Consider the following 19,103-nt stretch of genomic DNA (forward strand, 5'->3'; position numbering starts at 1 on the left):
ATAGAGAAATAACCATACAAATGCATTATCAACAAAATAGAATGGAAGCACTCATCACAGTTAAAGTTTTCATTTCTTCTATAGTCACATGACCTTGGATGGTATTTAGAACAGTCATTTTCTACTACAAATTCTGCATTTCTTTCACCCTCTGCATCACATGATTTATGGTCTTTTCCTAGAGAAGTGACTCATACCTTCACTTCTGATAGGTATGTGAATTTGTCATTCTTCCTGGATAAGACTGTTGTAGTTTTCCATTAACTTTAATCCCTGGGTACTGTACCACAAAGAGTAGTCATAAAGAATCACCCAGCCTTTTTGTGGGGGAGAGATCTTTTTTTGCAACCTGGTTCCTGCTTTTTTCTCATGGTTGTCTGAAATCCCTGTGACTACCTGGTAAAATGTACATTCAGTATATCTGACCTCAGCATGAATTCACACAACAAACATTTCCTTTTGTGATCTTAAAACTCTTTTGGTTGTTAATATTCTGAGCTGCCTTCTACATGTAGGACAGAAATCACTCCACCAACCTAGCATAGTGTACTGTGCAAGCTAGCTAGCCACATTGTGTTCTTGAGAAAAAAGGCAAAGTTCCTATGGAGTGCAGGATTGTGGGAATGTCTGCTACTGGAGACAGGCACAAGTGCTATTGAAATGCTTATCTTGGCAGATCTAGAAAAGACCTTTGATAGGGGCAGAAAAGAATGGACAGGAAACGTTGTGCTGTCTCTTTAAGCACACTTTAGCCCTTTGGGAGGTATTCTTGCCACTCAGGCCTTGGTAACCAATCAGGCCCTCCAGGAGGCCTGCCAGTCAGAAATGGTGCTGGGCTCTTCCTGTGACCCACTTTCATGATTGGTTTTCCTCAGGAGCTGGTGCCAGCGGTTTCCTGTGCTGTGGTGCATTTGCTGATACAGGGAGATGAGGAACTGAGAGCTTTGGCGAGCTGGGAAACAGCAATATGGTGAGCTAGGGAATGCAGGCTCCAGATGGGGAGGAGCAGAGGGTGAGGTGTAGGAGACAGTGTGGTGCATTCTCCCTGGATCTGGGTGGAAACCTGCCACGATATTCGCTGTGTCGTGAAGTCCCATGTGGTCCTAGCTAATTTGTGGACCTGCAGGCAGGCCTCTGAATAACTGCTCTGCAGGCTTCATTTTGTTTAGAGAGTTGGGAGCAGGGAGCTGTGTGTACAAACATCTTTCTTGTTAATTTCTGCACGCTTGATACATTCATAAAAACACATTGACCAACTCGGAGAGGCCTAGTTTCTCCAGTATCTTTCTGTCACTCGGTACTTTTAGTTAACCTTCACATATAGTAATCATTAATTTTAAATTTGTGGAGTTTATCAAAGGATTCTCGTGTTTTGGGTAGCATGCCACTGCTATGCTGTAATGTGGAAGAGGAGATTTGGTGATATATAGAGTATTTACCAATGCTTAGGAAATAGGGAAGTCTCACAAAGTAGAATGCAGTTGAGGGACAGCTGTGTCTAAAACACCCAAAATTTAAGTATATGCTAATCAGTACTGGTAGAGATTAGGATGCTTGGGTATGCATTGTTCACCAGTTTTTTTTTGCAGATATTTGTCTCCAAACCATTACAAAGAAGCTGTCACTGATTTAAAACTAGTCACTGGGCCCTTCTGCATATCAAAAGAGGACTCTAACAAGCTGCTCAAGGAGGCATTACAGGGTCAGAAACAACCTTAAGGCCTGGTGTGCCTTAAAGTTCCTGTTTTCTTTTTGAGAAAAGCATAGTTTTGCCAGATGGGCAATATGACATCAAGTGACAGATATTTGAAAAGTAAAATAGGGTTGTGGTAAGAACTGACATCATCAATCGAGGCTTTCATTTAGGATCTCAGGCAGGGAGAAAGAACATTCTTGGGAACATTCCCTAAGGGGCCAATGCATTGAAAATAAAAGACAGCTCCATCTCTAAAACCAGGAATATGTTTGAAAAAGTGGTAATGGTCGGGGGGGAGGCTAAATTTTCTCACCATATGGAGCTATGGTTGTCACCCCATGGCCACTCTGCACTTAGTAAAGGTCTTGAGATACCCTGTGTTCCCTTTGTGTAGAATTGTTTCAATAGCTTCCACCTAAATTTGTGTGATTGTTTCTACTGACTTCTTATAATTCTCCCATTTCCTTCCATTTCTCCCCTGGAAGTATACAAGATACAGGATGCTTTTCTTCTCCATTTTTTTTGTTTTTGTTTTTTGAACAGAGTTTCTCTGTAGGACTGACCTGACTATCCTAGACTGTCCTGACTATTCAAGAACTCACTCTGTAGACCAGGCTTGCTTAAAACTCACAGAGATTACTTGGCTCTGCCTCCTGAGTCTTGGGATTAAAGGCATGTGCCAGCACTGCCTAGCAAGAGGCTATGTTGCTTATGAAGCTTACAAAGCATAGGACATTCCTTCTCCAAGACCTCCTCACCCTAGCTTTTTTCCTTTTTACATTTTACTTGTCCTGTCTTTCTCATCCCCTCTGACCTTCACCTCAGAACCCTGTCAGTGAAGAATGCCCTGTTGCTTCAGGTCACCCTGGTACTTAAGAAATCATTCTGACAATATCTTTGATGTGTAACTCTCCCATTTGCCTAATTGTCCAACCTGGCAATTTGTCTTTTGCTATTTCAATTCCTCAAAGTGTAACCTGGAGCCTGAACCTAAAAGACATTTAGCAATAATGGAATATGTGGAACTCAAAATCTGTCTTAGCTGGCTCCTCTTCGAGCATTAGCCAGAGACGGAAGCATTTCATCAATATACAGACTTATCTTTATTAAATTCCTAAATGTGTGAAGTGGTTTCTCGATTGAAAGGCATATCAGTTCTAGAACAGCTGCATTTCCATCTTGTTAGAAAAATTGTTTCTGGGACAACTTCTGTTATATTGACTGTTGCTGTCCAGGGCAATGACCTTCTGTCCTCCATATTATACTTTCAAAATTCATAAACAAAAATATGTTACATCCTCACAGCATTTGAGTCATGCAGTTGACTATCCAATGGAGTCACAGAAAAGGATTTGCATATGGAGCATTACTTCTGTCTTCAGAACAGGCGGAATAGTTTATTGTGTACACTGCAGGGACACAACGTGGGCAATCAGCTGACGGTGCCACCATTATGAAAAAAAGGCCCAACTGTAGTAGGGGAAATGATTTTGTAATTTCCAAACATATTTTATTTTAATTAATACCCTGTTAATGAATACAGAGCAGATAGTGAGGGGTGAACACTTTGGGAAGGTTGTTGTGAGCCAATGAATGTTGAATTTGCGATTAGGAAACAATCATATGAAGATATGAATGATCTTGCTTGGCACAGTTGTGTCTGCTCAGAGATTTAGAAAACAGGCCATTGACTGTAACTCTCCTTGTCAGGTTTGAGATCTCAGCAGCCAACATAAGCATATCCATCAATCTATCTCTTATTTATGATGTCCTATTCATCATAAGGGTCTATTCCTTTTCAAAGTCAATATAGCAAAGTTTCATTTAATCTTAAAAGTGTAGTATCTTTTTATCACTTTAGAAATCACATATTGGAATCATTTTCAAATATTTAATTTAAGTGTATTGCTGCTCTTTATTTGTTTCTGTTCTCCAATGTTTCTCAGTCATTACTAGTTTCATTTCATTTCTCTCCTGATGGTTGATTTCTGTGTAGAGCAGTGTCTCCTATAGGTTAGCCTTGCCTCATGCTACTTAACTGAGAATCATTTTGAACACCTAAGCCTGTCTCTATTTCCCAGTGCTGGGAAAAGAAACATGTAGCTTCTTCCAGGTTTTGCCTTGACTAGCAATGAGAAAGAAAAATAGGACAGTTAAAGAGTGTCTGCTGATCTTTCTGGCTTTTATTGGGGATTAAGAAGAAGAGGAACTTGTGTAAGGATTGAGCTCATTGACCAAATCTGAAGCTGTGGAGACACAGTACAGAAAGGGAAAGGATGGATGGAGGGTGAGAGCTTTCCTCCTTCAACAGTAGTTGAGGTAACCTATATGGAATCAGCAGTCCATTGTAGATATGGTGTGATTATCCTGATTGACCATTGTTGGCCATGCACAGACCATGGCAATCAAGAATCTGAGGAATTTACAGACCTTATCTTTAAATATAATTGCTATATTTATAGTAGCTCATCCAAAATAGAAGATCTGGGTCAAATGTATTGGTTCTGCCAAACAGAACTGTTACTTTTCTGAATTAATATGTTCATCTTCAGAGAAAATATATAAGACATCTTTAATGGGCTCTAATACAAATCCCTTGTCTCTGGAGCACATGACCATAAAGTCTGATTCAACTATTCAAAATGATTTTTGTGATTAAACCTGTATCATAGTCACATTCTCTTTGCTCCCTCCAAGCCCTAACATGACCCTAATTGTTTTTGAACTCCTGTTTGTTTTTTCATTAACAACAGTTTCAGAGTAACAGCAGTTATACAGTAACAGTAGTTACTTTATGAATGTGACCTGTGATAGTCTACAGGATTTCCCATCTCTGAGGCAATGGGATGGCTGCACTGGGAAGTGAGTGTGCACTGAAATGTGAGCACAGAGGACCCTGTGCTTTGGATGAGGAACAGGATGTGCTCTAGGGGAGTGGAATTGTGTACTAAAATAGACAGTGAACTAGGGAACTGTCTGCTGGGCTGGGAGGGCAGCACTGAATGACCTGTGCTGTCTGAGTCATTTGATCTCTAATCATCTTAAGGGGAGCTGCTAATATTCTGAGGCCCAGATGGATGACCCTAGCCAAGTAGGAATTCTGGGAAGGGTTAGCAATCAGGAGAACTAGTGGCAGGTTAGTGGGTTCTTTCCAAGTTTCTCTTCTGACTCTGCAGTAGGAAGACCACAAGCTATACCATGTTGAGTCGAAGGTGTTCAGAGCAGGTCTGTTGAACTGTCATTTCTGCTGTGACTTGGATGGACCATGAGACAGACTGTAGTTATGTTGTTCTTGTTAGCTGGGGTCCTTCTTCTCTGAGCCTCCTTGTGTGTAGATTTACAGGTTAAAGGGAGACTCTGCAGCTCTGGAAATGGAGACTATGATGCAGGTTGTGTCACTCTCCAGGGTATCCACATGGGCACTGCTTTTGTTGTGCAGTGGGGAGTGAGATTAGAAAGCTGAAGGTCTAGATTTCAGAAGTTTTGAATATCTAATTCTAATTTCAGGTTTGTGGTATAAAGATTTTATATAGCTTGGTAACTTGTAGAAAAATGGTGGTATCAAACTTCTTACAGCAATGCATGTTTAGAAGGTTTTTACCATGATGTTGCTGCTAACCACAATGATGTCATACAGTGAAGCTTACTTCCAGAAAACAAAAGGCATTTCTGAGGTACAGAGACTTCTCAGGTATTCATTGTGTTAGACAGGTAAATAGGGCACAATCCATATCTCCAGTCATATTCCATGTAGCAGGAAGCAAATTTTAAATTATTTTTTTGATTGTTTTGGATTGATCATCAGTGGGGCTGCATTTCCCATAAACCAAAAGAAAGCATGATGGGCAGGAGAGCCATTGAAAGAAATCTCCTCCATTTGAAAGACAGCATCTGTACCATGAGGTTTCTTTCTTTAGAAGAAATCAGTAACTTGCGGCATCAGAAATAACAGTTTAAGGATCATTTTGAAAAAAACCTTTGTGAAAATTGTAAAGTTTGTGATTATTTAATTTCTGTTCACATATTATCAAAGGCAGCTGGGTAACATTGGTCAAGTCACATTTTTCCTTACCTAAGGTTTCTTTGGTCTTTTGATTTAAACTTCACAATATTTCACTGCTTTTGTTCTTTGTTTCTCTCCAACCCTATTATTCTTTTACAAATATTGTACACATTCTTGATTGATGTGCATTTGTGGAAAGTAAAAAAGTCATATGAACCTGTTTTTTCTGTTTATTGGTATAGTTACTGCGGAGAGACTCAATTTCTTTTATCTTAGATGCCTGCCTCTTTCCATTTACTGTTTCCATTTACAGTTGTTGATATCTTTGTATTTGAATCTCTGCTACTAAAGTGTTGGTATGATCAATACGTAATCCCTTTGAGCATTCTTTGTGTTTCCACTGTGATTGTAGCTTTGTATTCAGCTTTCCTGTTGTAAATTGTTGTAGAAAGTTATTGGATTCCATTCTTCTAATTGTGGAAATTTACCAGACACAAAATCTTAATTTTGATGCAACATTTCCTAAGGATAATTTCTTTACTTTTTTATTTATTTATGATTTGTTTTTTTCACTTTATCAATCTTAGATAGACTTGACCTATTGGATAGAAGATTTTATATGTCTTGGCAAGTGGCTCAGCACATATTCTTTTTGTGGATGACCTGAGTTCAGATAATTATACTAAATATGGGAAGTTTGTAAGTCTCTACTATTCTCAATCCATCAGATCTGACAGCCTCCTTTTTTGCATGTCACCTGTATACATATGCAAGACATTCTCTCTCATACACAAACATACACAAGAAATAGCAGTAACCTTGTTTTCAAAAGTGCTTGTGACTTATAATGTTGGAGCAAAGGAAGTTGCTTTACATGAACCCTGATTCTTCAAAAATGTGTTCTTTTGAAATTTCTTTTATAAAAGTTATTATTTCCTCACTGTGATGCAGATTTAGATTCAATATAAATCTATAGACTTTCCTAACTTTGTATTCAGATTATTGCTTATGCTATTTAATTTTTAATTGTGCATTTTTAAATAGTTTCTGTGATAAACAGTTTTAATTTTCTCTTATTGGTCTTAGATCTTTCATTTTCTGGCATTTCTGTGCTTTTTACTCAGTGCTTTCTTCATGCTTGATTTTTTTCTGTTGTTGGTCCTTAAATTCCAACTACCAGGATGAGTTGCCCCAAGAATCATGTCTCACACCACAGTTGATGTAAAAGCATGAGGATTTTATTAATTCTGTCATGACAGGGTCTTTTAGCATTCGAGAAGCCAGAAAGACCCTAAATAGGTGGTACCGGCTATTTTAAAGCAAAAAGCCACAGAAACAAGGGGGGTGTCTGGGAGTTGTTTTTTTTTAACTATTATGATTGTCTTATTTAAAAGTACTATTACCAACAATTGGCTGGAAAGCAGTTGCCAGATCAGATGAGGTAAGAGGGAACATCTGAGGGTCATTTGCCCCTTTCCCAGGGACTGAGTCAAAACACCAGGAATGGAGTCATCACCTATGGGTTATATTGCCCCTATTTAATAACTGAGTTCTATTTTGAGAACCTTCACAAAGAATCAGGAATATGATGGAAAGTTCCCAACATTTTAGTATGTGTATGCATAGCTGTTAGTTTCCCAGGGACTGGGTGGAGCACTAAGGCACTGAGGCTGAGAGGGCTCAGCTTGAAGTTCTGTACTGCTTACGTCATTGACAAGATTAATACATTGTCTTTGGTTCTCTAAAACCTTCTCAGATATTATAGTGTCTGTGTGCTAATTTGCCTCAGCTGTCAACATGACAAAGCCGAGGTTCACCTGAGGGAATATCAATTAAACATGTTCTTAGATCAGAATGTCTGATCTCTGTCTGAAAGACATTGTGTTAATTGACAATTGATGTTGGAAGATCGTCCACAGAGTTGGCAACATCTCTAATCAAGTGGGCATTGGCTGATTAAGAGAGCTAGCTGAGCATAAGACAGTGACAAAGAACAAGAGAAAACCAGGAAACAATGGTTCCAATACTTTGCGTTCAGTGATTAACTTGACTTTCAATCCTAAGCTCCCTCAATGGTGGACTCTGACTTAGGGGTAACAACCAGATAAACCTGTACATGACCAGAGTTCCTTTTGCTTAGATAATTTAATGACTGCAACAGAGATGAAAGTAGGAACAAAAATTGGTACCTCAACAGTGATTTTGTTGCTGCAATGGACTTGGAAATAGGGACTTTGGAAGAATTTTGAAGATATCGAGACTTTGGATGGCAAAAGTCAGGGAAAGCTCTACACAGAGCATAACTGACTGTTCCTGTAGGACCTGAAAGCCTGGAATGTTGACAGTGCTGGCAGGCAGTGGAGGTCAAGGCCCTAGGATTTTAGTGGGCAAAATTCCCTACAGGGAAACAAGGAGTTGATCTGGCCTATCAGTCTTGAGAGATCTTTGTCTCAGGGTTTTCAGGTTAAGTCTATGGCTACTGGGGCACAGTGTGACTTCCACTTCCTGACATATTGATGGACTCACTCAGGCAAAGGCATTCAGGCTATTTTGTGTTTCTCTTTATAATCCCTTAGTAGTCAAGAAAGCTCAGAAGCTTTAAAGGGCAACTGCTCTGAGACAATGAACTTGTGTTCCCTGTATAACTTACAATCTTCCTGGCATCCGGGGAACTACAACTGTATTGAGCGCAGAAATTGCCAGTAAGTTCTGATTCTGGTAAAAATATAAAAATTCTGATTGTTCTCAATAAGCTTTCATAGCCTCATCTAGCTTTGGACCCTCCAGCCCAAGCCTGGCCTCATTCCTTGTGGCTCTATTAGGTGATATTGGTCTGGGAAGTAAGTACAGGTGCTTTGAAGACTTTATAAAAGTATTCCTGAAGATTATTTTTGTGATCCTTTGACCCAAAATCTTTCTTAATGTTTCCATGTGCCAAGAAGGTTATTAAGGCAGAATTAAAAAGTAATAGACTGATATCTTAGAAAAAATATAATTTCTGTTGGATAGTTATTACTGCTGACTCCTTTAGGTCTACAGTGAAAAAGAAACACATAGAAAGGAATGAAAAGAAAGCATTAGATAATTTCAAATGACAGTCCAGTGATGAAAAAGAGGGATTTTCAAGGATTTTGCACCATTAAAGGGAAGACCCTTGTTCTGCATTGAAAACCAAGCAATATGCCTTACAGTGTAAGACTGTATCCAGGTATTCTCTTAATTTATGGAAGGCATGTGCAACAAAATTCCTTATCTCAGGTCAACAGCATACAGAACCTGTAGTAAATTTTGTTCAAGCTTGGTAGAATACCACACATGGTCTGTCCAGCAGAATTCAGTTGGGGTTCCCTAGGAAGAGACACTGAGACGGAAGAAAATTTAGATCAAGAGAAATGAAGACAGAAACATAGGTTAGACCAGGAGGACTGAAGGCCACTACCAAACAGCTCCGAGTTTATTTCTCAGAAAGCATATATACTGTTTTCAAGTAATGTTCAGTCTCTGAATCTCTTAAATGTCTCCCTACAGTTGTCATGAATTGAGAAACGAAATCTTGAAACAATTCATCAGGTCTCGGTTCTATCTTAGACAATTCTTTGCAGTGCCAGGTAATTTATACCAAGCCTTTGTCAGCTAGAATATTAAGTTGAGTATATACTGCCATATCAAATTTCAACTGATGACCTAAGTCTTCATAATTACCTTCTTCTGCTCACATGTCAAACTAAACAGGAATTTTTTATGGTTTATTTAACTTTATTTTATGTGCATTGGTGTGAAGGTGTCAGATCCCCTGCAAATGGATTTTCAGACAGTTGTGACCTGCCTCGTGGGTGCTGGGAATTGACCCTCGGTCCTCTGGAAGAGCAGTCAGTGCTCCCAACCAGTGAGCCCTCTCTCCAGCCCCAGACAGGCATGTTTTGAACTTTGTTAATATTTTCTCTAAGTTCACATACTCATGGAAGTAGGATTCCACAATACATACTCTCCTCCAGACAAACAATCTCTAGCCCTTTTTTTCTAGTCCACAGGAGACAAAGCTTCAACTGGTATTGCCTACAAAATTGCTTGAATAAATAAGAGTTTTTGGCCTATATTGAGAACTAGCATTTTTTAATTCTTTAAGTTGTGTAAAAGCTAAAGGTGTGTGAACTCTCAGAACATTTCCTTGAGCATCCTGATGTTCTATAACTGGAAATAAATTAGATCCTTGAATGACGTTTTTCTTGGCTCCTCTCTTAATACTTCTGTATAATTTCCTAATCGTTGAAGTCTGTTTAGAACTTGCAGGCTTCTGGACCATAGAGATTATAGGAAATTTTCTTTCTTTAATAGTATAATCCTCAGGAGAATCTAAATCTGTCTCCTCTCTGGGGGAGGCAAGGGAGTGCTCCATCTTGAGCTTCTCCATGAACTCCTTTGTGAGATCCTTCATGAGTTGTTTTTTTTTTAACCAGGAAGAAATTTGGACTGCTTCCTGTTTTTTTATTTAAAGAGTCCATCAGATTAATCAGTCCCTTATTCTCTGACTGTATTCCAACTCTCTTAGATCATTTACATGACTGTTCTTCTACATTCATAAAACTGTAGGAAATCTGAATCAGGACATTTAGAAGTCCCTTTTTGATTTCACCTCATTATCAGGAAACTATCTTAAATTTTCCCTCATCATCATAATCTGAGGTGACATCATCAGATGACTTTTAGAAGCATTTGCATTAAACAGTTCCTTCACTGAAACAGAAACTTTGTTTTACTTTTACTTCAGTTTGGGTACAATTTCTGTCTTTCAGGAAAAAGATCTAAGCTGTCAAGAATAAGTGTTGAGAGGCTGAAAATATCTTCTGAAATGTTCTCTGGACAATGTACATCATAATATTGCTGTATTTTAACTCCAATACACCCCCTAATATCTGCATTGATGGTTCCCTGTTCAAGAAACCAAGGAGAAATTCTTTCAATAAATTCCCAAAATTTATACAGTTGCTGACACAATACCTTAGCACCTATGGGTTCTTAAAATTTACCTAAATAAATGTACAAAGAGCCGTTTGCTGTTTTTTGTCTCATAATTACTTTTTACATTTATATAAAAGTTACTACTTTTTCAAGATACTTCCTTCCTTATTATACACTTACACAGCAGTTACTAAATGACTTTTTCATTCTGCATAGCTAACCTCTTTCATCTTGTATATACACTCCTGTGTTTACTTTCCTTTGTATTTACATCTAGGGCTCCCCGAGAAAACTCACTGCAAATCTCCCTTTTACTGAGTATTGAGTACACTCTTTCATCCTGATGTGTCCTTGTGTTGTTCCTCCCACCCCCTTGCACATTCCAGCATTTGGTGCAGATTTCTCTTTGATCTCTGTTAATCTAGTCTGTGTGTCATATGGTTGAACTGCGGTTCTTTTTAAAACTTCTTTAGGCACTTTATCTTTTGAAAATAAGAAAACAAACTATTTCCTTTATACATACCAATCAAAGATGCTGTTCCCTCTCCTTTAATCATTGCCTCGACATAACCTCCCACCCGCCATCTAGTTTTCAGAGAGGGTAAGGCACATTGCTTTGGGGAAATTCCACAGCCCTCCCTACTGTATCTAGCCTGAGCAAGGCATCATTCAAAGAGACTAGGTTCCCAGAAAGCCAGTACTTGCAGCACACCAACTTTGGGACTGAAAGTCTGGCAGTATGTGTAGCGTTTATTATAGAGTGGAGTATGAGCCTAAGGAGGTTAGGACTGCAAACAGAAAAGAGGGGTGAACTTGGGGAAAGTGCTGAGGGTGTAGGAAAGATTTGGGAAGGTCTGTGAGCTGGTGGCCTACATGGAATTCTGGCAGGTTTTTTGTTCATTGAACCAGGGGTCTCCACCCAATTTGGAAGCTACAATACAGACAAGATGAAGGAAGTGGGTTTTTGGTTCCATATTGAGGGTTTTTGAAAGCATGGCGGAAGTCTATGTGAATTTTTGATGGTTGCTATTGGCCTCTCATCCAGCATGTGGTCTTTTCTTCAGTTTACCTACTTGTTCTTCTTGTGGTGTGTCCCGTACTTGAGCAGAGGCTTTCCACCCAATGCGTAAGTTGTGATAATTGTAGGATTGGTTGGGAATTGTGTCTTGGAATGTAGTGAGAGTATTACTTTCATAGACTTGTGGACTGCCTACCTAGTCTTCTGGCTGGAATGATGTGCACATGAACAAGGATTTTCTGCTTGAATTTGAAGCTGAAGCACAATTATATTCCTTTTTCTGAATGGGAGTTTATCCTATGGCATTGTATGTTGGAAATCCTTAATTTGTTTCTTGGAATTTCAAGATGTGTCAGACAAGAGGTTGGCTTGAATGCCAGAAGAGTTTTGAGATATTTGTGCCATATGGGATATTACAGATTATGAAGATCAAAAAACTCAGACTAAATGCATTTTCCATTTGTTATTTTCTATTTCAGTTATTCTTCTCTCATACAATACATGTTGACTGCAGCTTCCACTTCCTTCCCTCCTTGCTTTTTCCCATTCCTCATTCCTCCAGGTCCATTGCTCCTCTTTCATCTGTCACAAAATAGAAGGCCTCCAAGGGATATCAAAAAACCCTTCCTAAAAAGGATCAAGAAAACTAGGTAAAATTTCTCATTAAAACTGGACAAAGCAAATGAATAGCAATGAAGAGGTCACAAAAATTGGAAAGAGTAAGAGATACCAAGAGTTCTACATTTTTGAAAAATTTATTATGATTTATTTAACTTTATTTTATGTGTATTGGTGTGAAGTTGTCAGATCCCCAAGAACAGGAGTTACAGACAGTTGTGAGCTGCTATGTGTTTGCTGGGAATTAAACTCAGGACCTCTGGAAGAGCAGTCAGGGCTCTTAACTGCTGAGCCATCTCTCCAGCCCAAGAGTTCTACATTTAGTAATCACACAAACACCCCAAGCTAACAACCAAAGCGTGCATGCACAGGGCATATACAGAGCTGTTCATGTTCCATGACTGGCTCTTCATTCTGTCTGAGACACTATGAGACTTGTTTTGCTGATTCTGTAGGTTTGGTTTTCCTGGGTTCCTCAACCCCTCCAGATCCTACATTTTTTACCCCTTCTTTCCACAGTATTCCAAGAACTCAAGCTAATGTTTGGGTAGGGATCTCTGTCTGTGCAACAATCAGCTGTTGAAAAAATTCTCTCTGGTGATATTTGTGCTGGGAATCAATCTGTGATTTTTAGATATAATGCATTTCATTTCTTTTTTCTTGTTTAGTTGTATTTAGTTCTACCCTAATTCTGGAAGCCATCAAGTTCTGGTTCCTGGCCATCCTGGGAGTATCAGACATTGGCTTCCTCTTACAGTTTGGATTAAAATTTAGACCAGTCATAGGTTGCTCACTTCACAAACTCTGAGGCGCCTTTTCCCCAGTGTATCTTGCTAGCAGAACAAGTGTAGTTCTAAATTTAGTGACTGACTTTGTGTCCCAAACCTACCACTGGAAGCCTCATGTATTTACAGAAGATGGCTGGCTCAGCCTCTGTATTCCTCACTATTAGGAATCTTCAATAGTGTCTTTCTTGTAGTTCTGAAAGTTTTCAGTGTACTTTTTCCACATCTCGTGCAAACAGCTCCTTCATTCCTGTCATCTCTCCTATTCTTTATCTCTGTCCCTTGCTTACTTGATTTCTCCTGTTCCCATCTCCACCTGCCTCCAGTGCACCCACAAAATCTATTCTATTATGTCTTCCCAGAATTCCATGCATGTCCCCTAGATCTGTTCTTGTTACTTAGCCTTTCTGCATCTATGGATTGTGCTGTGATTGACTGTGATTACTATGGTTGTACTTTACTTAACTGCTAATATCCACTTATAACTGACTATATGGTGTTGGTTTATGTGCTTCTGGTTTGCCTCTCAGGGCAATAAAATACTCGTGCAAAAAGACAGAAACCAAATAATTCAAATATGGTGAGGTACACCTGTAAACGGAATACTCAGTAGAGGAATCTATAATAGATGAGACACATTGAAAAATATGTTCAGTATCATTAGCGATTAGGAGATTTCATCATAAACCTAACAGAAAGGATGTGTTCAACAACACAAGTGACAGCTAATGCTCCAATAATGTGGAGCCAGGGGACTCATGCTCTTGCAGTGCAAACTTGTCCAGCCACTCTGGAAATCAATATGCAATTCTCAGAATATTGGGAGTCAATCTACCGCAAGACCCAGGTATACCACTCTGTGCATATTCCCAAAGCATGCTCTTCCATCCTACCACATGGACACTTGCTCGACTCTGTTCATAATAGCCAGAAACTGCTGTGTCTGTGAGAGATTGTGTTGATTGATCATTGATGTAGGAAGCCCCTAAGAAGGTGGATCTGTGCTGAGATATGGTACATTCTGAGCATGAGGTAGTGACTAGGCAACAGAGAAAGGCTGTAAACTGTCTTTGCAAATGTGTTTTGCCTTCAATCTTGCACTTTTTCCTACTCTTCCTAAAATGATTGTGTGAGATTTGACACAATCAATGAAATAATCCCATTTACTGCCTGAGATGCTTTCAGTTTGAGGATTTAATCACAATAGCATAAAAGCAGGCAACACGAACAAGAAAACACAAAAGTTGATTTTGTCAGTAGAATGATGACTTTTTTGAGTTTTTTTTGTTTTCTTTTATTTTCAGTTTTCTTCTTACTTTCCTTTCATCCCTTACTGCATCTTTATTTTTTCTCTTTTGGAATGTTAATGATATTTTGTGACACTGATGTTAGAAATAGGTAACTTGTTTTCAGGTTTGTAAGATGTTGGTGTCCACAGATCGTCTTGAGTACCAGAGGAGCCATTTCTTATTTGGACAGTGTAGGGACCATTGCAGATGACGATCATTAAATGTCTATCCTTGAAATGACTAAATGCATTTTTTCCATTGTTGACCATGAACCAATAATGACTGGGTTCAAAATGTACTTGACTGAATGAACAACCTCCCAGAAAAGATCACATATTTGAACAAGTTTCTCTCCTTGGTGGCTTTCTTTCAATTTCCTGTGAATCTTTAGTAGGAAAAACCTGTCTAGATGAGAGTTCTCATTGAATGTGATAAGTCTCAATACTCTCAAGTAATTTCCTGACATTTATATCTACTGTTTTATGCTTGTCATTAATTAGACAATTTCCTACTTATACTGAAATGCTTTTGCTATTGTTATAGGCTTAATCTCTACAGTCTATAGCTTACCTATATTCTATAGGTAAAAATGACATGTAGTAGAAACAGTGGCTATTAATGAGTTTGGCAACCTGCTATTTTAATTGCTTTGTTTGCTTGTCTAAGTAGCCCTTACTGTGTGGCTCCAAATTCATGAAAGTAAAGGGGGGGCATGATTTCTGGTTCTATCCATTTTTATATTATTGGGTGATAGCCCTGGAATATAGGTTTTTTTAAATGTCAGGAATATGCTGCTGTGCTGAACTTCATGTGTATCTTGAATTTTAAAATTTGCCAGAGGGTATCACTCTGATTCCCAGGATGTCATGTCTTTATGACATTAATATGGCCTGAGCATTCTGAGTCAGTTAATTGCAAGTACATGAACTTTGTCTGACTTGTTAGGCTTGATTTGATTTTTTTTTATAATCAATATGACTATTTTGTATGTCTACATGGATATTCATTACATGGGTTCCTGGTCATCAAGGTGATCAAATGATCTCAGAATTCCTGATCATGGAACAATGGAAAGTTGTGATCTCCATGTAAGTACTGAAAAATGTACCCACCTCCATTCAAGACAAGGAAGAACTCTGAATTACTCTGCCCTCTCTTCAGCCCTGTGTTGGTTATTAATGACCAACATTTATATTTCTAGTGTTTTCATCTGTCCATTTTAATGGCTTTATACACGAAGTTGCTTTGTACAAACTGTTATTGGGATTACAGTTTAAATTATGGCACTTCAGATGTCTGGAAGATGAATACAGAACTGGAGTGAATGCAGAATTATTTGTAAGAACTTCAATAAAAGTCTTTCAGGTCTTTCTATCCCATTTGTTTTTTTCACTGATTTTTGCAATGGAGACAGTGTCTTAATGTGTACTTCCTCCTGTCCTGGACCTGACTGCATAGACTTGACTGGCATTCAACTTAAATACAAATATACCCACCTCTGTTTTCTGAGTGTTGTAGTTAAAAACACAATACACCCGGTGTGTCCATATTACTTTTTTGTGTCATCTGTAACTCTTCTTACAATTTTCTCATGCATACTATATACTGTTGATCTTTTTTGTTGTCTCTTCCTCTCAATAGACATTGCTCTTATGAGGTGGTATCCCATATAAAGAGTACAGAAATGACAGAGTTGACTCTGTTTTTCAATTTCCTTCAAAAGTGACTGTCTATTTCATGGAATAAGAGTAAGGAATACCAGAATAATATGTCTATACTCTGAAAGAAGTATGCATTTCCAACTTTGTAATGCTTTCAATTTTACACATGTGTTGTATATTTTAGAAGGCAGTGACCCATGATGATGTGTATATCAACTTTACTAAGGAAGAGTGGGATTTGCTGAATCCTTCCCAGAAGAATCTCTATAAAGATGTAATGCTGGAGACCTACAGGAACCTCATTTCTATAGGTAAAAATGAATTTCCTTCATGTTTACAAATATGGACACAACTTTTCCTTGGTTAAGGATGTTGTTCTACAATTTGATAGAAAGAAGAATGAGGTGAATAAAGCAGTCATAGTTCTTTGGTGCACTTAAGATAATAAGCTAAATGTGGCACATTGTTAAATAATATGACATATATTCTGGTCCTGTATTTTAGGATACATTTGGGAAGACCATAACACTGAAGAACATTGGCAATGTTCTAGAAGACATGGAAGGTAATTTTCATGTGCAGGTTGACAACAATGTGTCCCTGATGAGATTGCCCTTTATTCTTGAACTTTTAAATAAAACCAGCAATGCAAATAAACACAGCTTTAAGTACATAGATGGTTATTAAATCCTCACAAATCCATACACCTCAATTTCATGTATGTGAATTTTTCATCCTTTTCTATGTATATATAAGCTTATGAATATAGGGATTTGGAAAGATTTAACATACATCTCCTTGAGAACAAAAAGAAGATATGCAGTAGTTCCCATGTAGAGTATACATGTTGAATTTGATTCAAGTATACAATTCTGATGGCTTTCTACTATCGTTATTAATATGTAAACTTTACAAAAATGCCCCATGAGTTTTAGGTTTGCACAAATACTTCTAAATGTCTTAGTTCATTAGCAAATATATATGATTCACAGTATAGTAAAATTTATGAATGTAGTAGAGTTGGTAAATCTCTCAGTGTATTCAGTTGTCTTCAAAAATGTGAATAATAACATATAAATTATTATTGTAGATGTGAAAAGGTAAACCATGAAACAAAGGAATTTATCATTATACTTATTTTCTTAGATGCAGCCTAACCCCTAATTATAAAACAAACATGATTGTAAACAGTGTTATGAAACCTTAATACCTAAATCCTTTTAGAATTGGATCAAGTTATAAAATTAATTTATACAGATATATGGTTCAACAGTGTCTTGAACATGGTAAAGCTTTTAAGTGTGCCAATTATCCTTGCAGGATTGAAAGAAATCAAAATGCTGAGAAGAAACTTTCAGTGTATACTGACTGTGTTAAAGCCTTGTCTTATGACACTCGCCTTCTATGGAATGAAAAAACACATACTGGAAAAAAATGCTCTAAAAGTAACCAGTGTGGTAAAGCCTTTGCTTATCACAGTCATATTCAAGTGCTTAAAAGAAAACACACTGGGATGAAACCCAATGAATACAGTCAAGATGATAAAGACTTTGTTCTTAATGAAACTCATAAAAGTCATAAAAGAATACATACTGCAGAGAAACCCTATGAATATAATCAGTGTGGTAATGATTATTCATGTCAGACTAATCTTCAAAAGCATAAAAGAACACATACTGGAGAGAAACCTTATGAATGTAATCAGTGTGGTAAGGCCTTTGCTACAAACCGTGCTCTTCAAAATCATAAAAGAACACATACTGGAGAGAAACCCTATGAATGTAATCAGTGTGGTAAAGTCTTTGCCCAGCACAGTAATCTTCAAAAGCATAAAAGAACACATACTGGAGAGAAACCCTATGAATGTAATCAGTGTGATAAAGCCTTTGCAGATCACAGTAATCTTCAAAATCATAAAAGAACACATACTGGAGAGAAACCCTATGAATGTAATCAATGTGGTAAGGCCTTTGCTGCTCACAGTACTCTGAAAAGCCATAAAAGAACACATACTGGAGAGAAACCCTATGAATGTAATCAATGTGGTAAGGCCTTTGCAGCTCACAGTAATCTGAAAAGTCATAAAAGAACACATACTAGAGAGAAACCCTATGAATGTAATCAGTGTTGTAAGGCCTTTGCATGTCACAGTGATCTTCAAAAGCATAAAAGAACACATACGGGAGAGAAACCCTTTGAATGTAATCAATGTGGTAAGGCCTTTGCCCATCACAGTAATCTTCAAACTCATAAAAGAACACACACTGGAGAGAAACCTTTCGAGTGTAATCACTGTGGTAAGGCCTTTGCCCAGCACAGTAGTCTTCAAAAGCATAAAAGAACACATACTGGATAGAAACCCTATAAATGTAATCATTGTGACCTTTACATGTCACAGTGCTTCTCAAAAGCATAAAAGAACACATACTGCAGAGAAATCCTATGAATGTAATCAGTGTTGTAACGTCTTTGTGTATCAAAATAGTCTTCAATTGCATAGAAGAACACATTCTGGATAGAAACACCATGAATGTAATCAGTGTGATAAGGCCGTTTCAAGTTTCAGTCATCTTCAATTGCATAAAAAACACATTCTAGAGAGAAACCCTATGATTGTGATCATTTTGGTAAGGCCTTTGCCAAACACAGTCATCTTCAAATGTACAAAAAATCACAGAGTAGAGAGAACCCCTATGAATGTAGTCAGTGTGGTTAGATCTTTGGAGACCACAATACTCTTCATGGTAATGAAAGAACACACAGTGTAGGGAAACTTTAGGAATGTATATGTGTGTGAGAAAGACTTCACATCTTATTCACCTACAAATGCATAAAAGAACACAGACTGGAGAGATAATGGTAAATGGAATCTGTGGTAAATCCTTTGTCACAATCATCTGCAAATACATAAAATAAACCATCTTGCAGAAAAACTCTGTGAACTTAATGTGTGTATTTTGCAAAACCATGAGAAAAATCGTACTATAGTAAAACTCTATAAGTGAATTTAGTGGTTTAATGTTTTGTATTCATCTAAGAGTAAGACTTTTGTGTGTAATCAACCTGATAAAGCT

At 37.9% G+C, this 19,103-nt stretch overlaps 2 protein-coding genes across 3 annotated transcripts in view; one reads left to right on the forward strand and one right to left on the reverse strand.

Annotated features, from left to right (window-relative positions):
* Window positions 1–12,128: 12,128 nt before the first annotated feature.
* LOC148117681 (zinc finger protein 431-like) overlaps window positions 12,129–19,103 on the reverse strand; it is a 65,427-nt gene continuing 58,452 nt past the window's right edge. For both annotated transcript variants that reach the window (XR_015736846.1, XM_087902351.1), the window contains one exon: window positions 12,129–12,303. Coding sequence is in view for 1 of the 2 variants with exons in the window: in XM_087902351.1 (XP_087758477.1) it covers window positions 12,255–12,303 (49 nt within the window). In the remaining variant the exon portion in view is untranslated. The remainder of the gene's footprint in view (window positions 12,304–19,103) is intronic.
* Window positions 15,436–18,548, forward strand: LOC148117682 (zinc finger protein 431-like). The gene is made up of 4 exons (XM_087902222.1): window positions 15,436–15,456; window positions 16,214–16,340; window positions 16,534–16,594; window positions 18,530–18,548. The coding sequence occupies exons 1-4, from the start codon at window positions 15,436–15,438 to the stop codon at window positions 18,546–18,548; spliced, it is 228 nt and encodes a 75-aa protein (XP_087758348.1).

The sequence above is a fragment of the Myodes glareolus genome, chromosome 27 (genome assembly GCF_982192425.1).
Source record: "Myodes glareolus chromosome 27, mMyoGla1.1, whole genome shotgun sequence".
NCBI lineage: Eukaryota > Metazoa > Chordata > Mammalia > Rodentia > Cricetidae > Myodes > Myodes glareolus.

Excerpts from the sequence above, each read along its gene's own strand:
- LOC148117682 (XM_087902222.1), top strand. The coding sequence starts at position 15,436 with ATGGAAAGTTGTGATCTCCAT. Across the intron at positions 15,457-16,213 it reads TGGAAAGTTGTGATCTCCAT|AAGGCAGTGACCCATGATGA; the intron begins GTAAGTACTGAA and ends TGTATATTTTAG. Across the intron at positions 16,341-16,533 it reads CAGGAACCTCATTTCTATAG|GATACATTTGGGAAGACCAT; the intron begins GTAAAAATGAAT and ends CCTGTATTTTAG.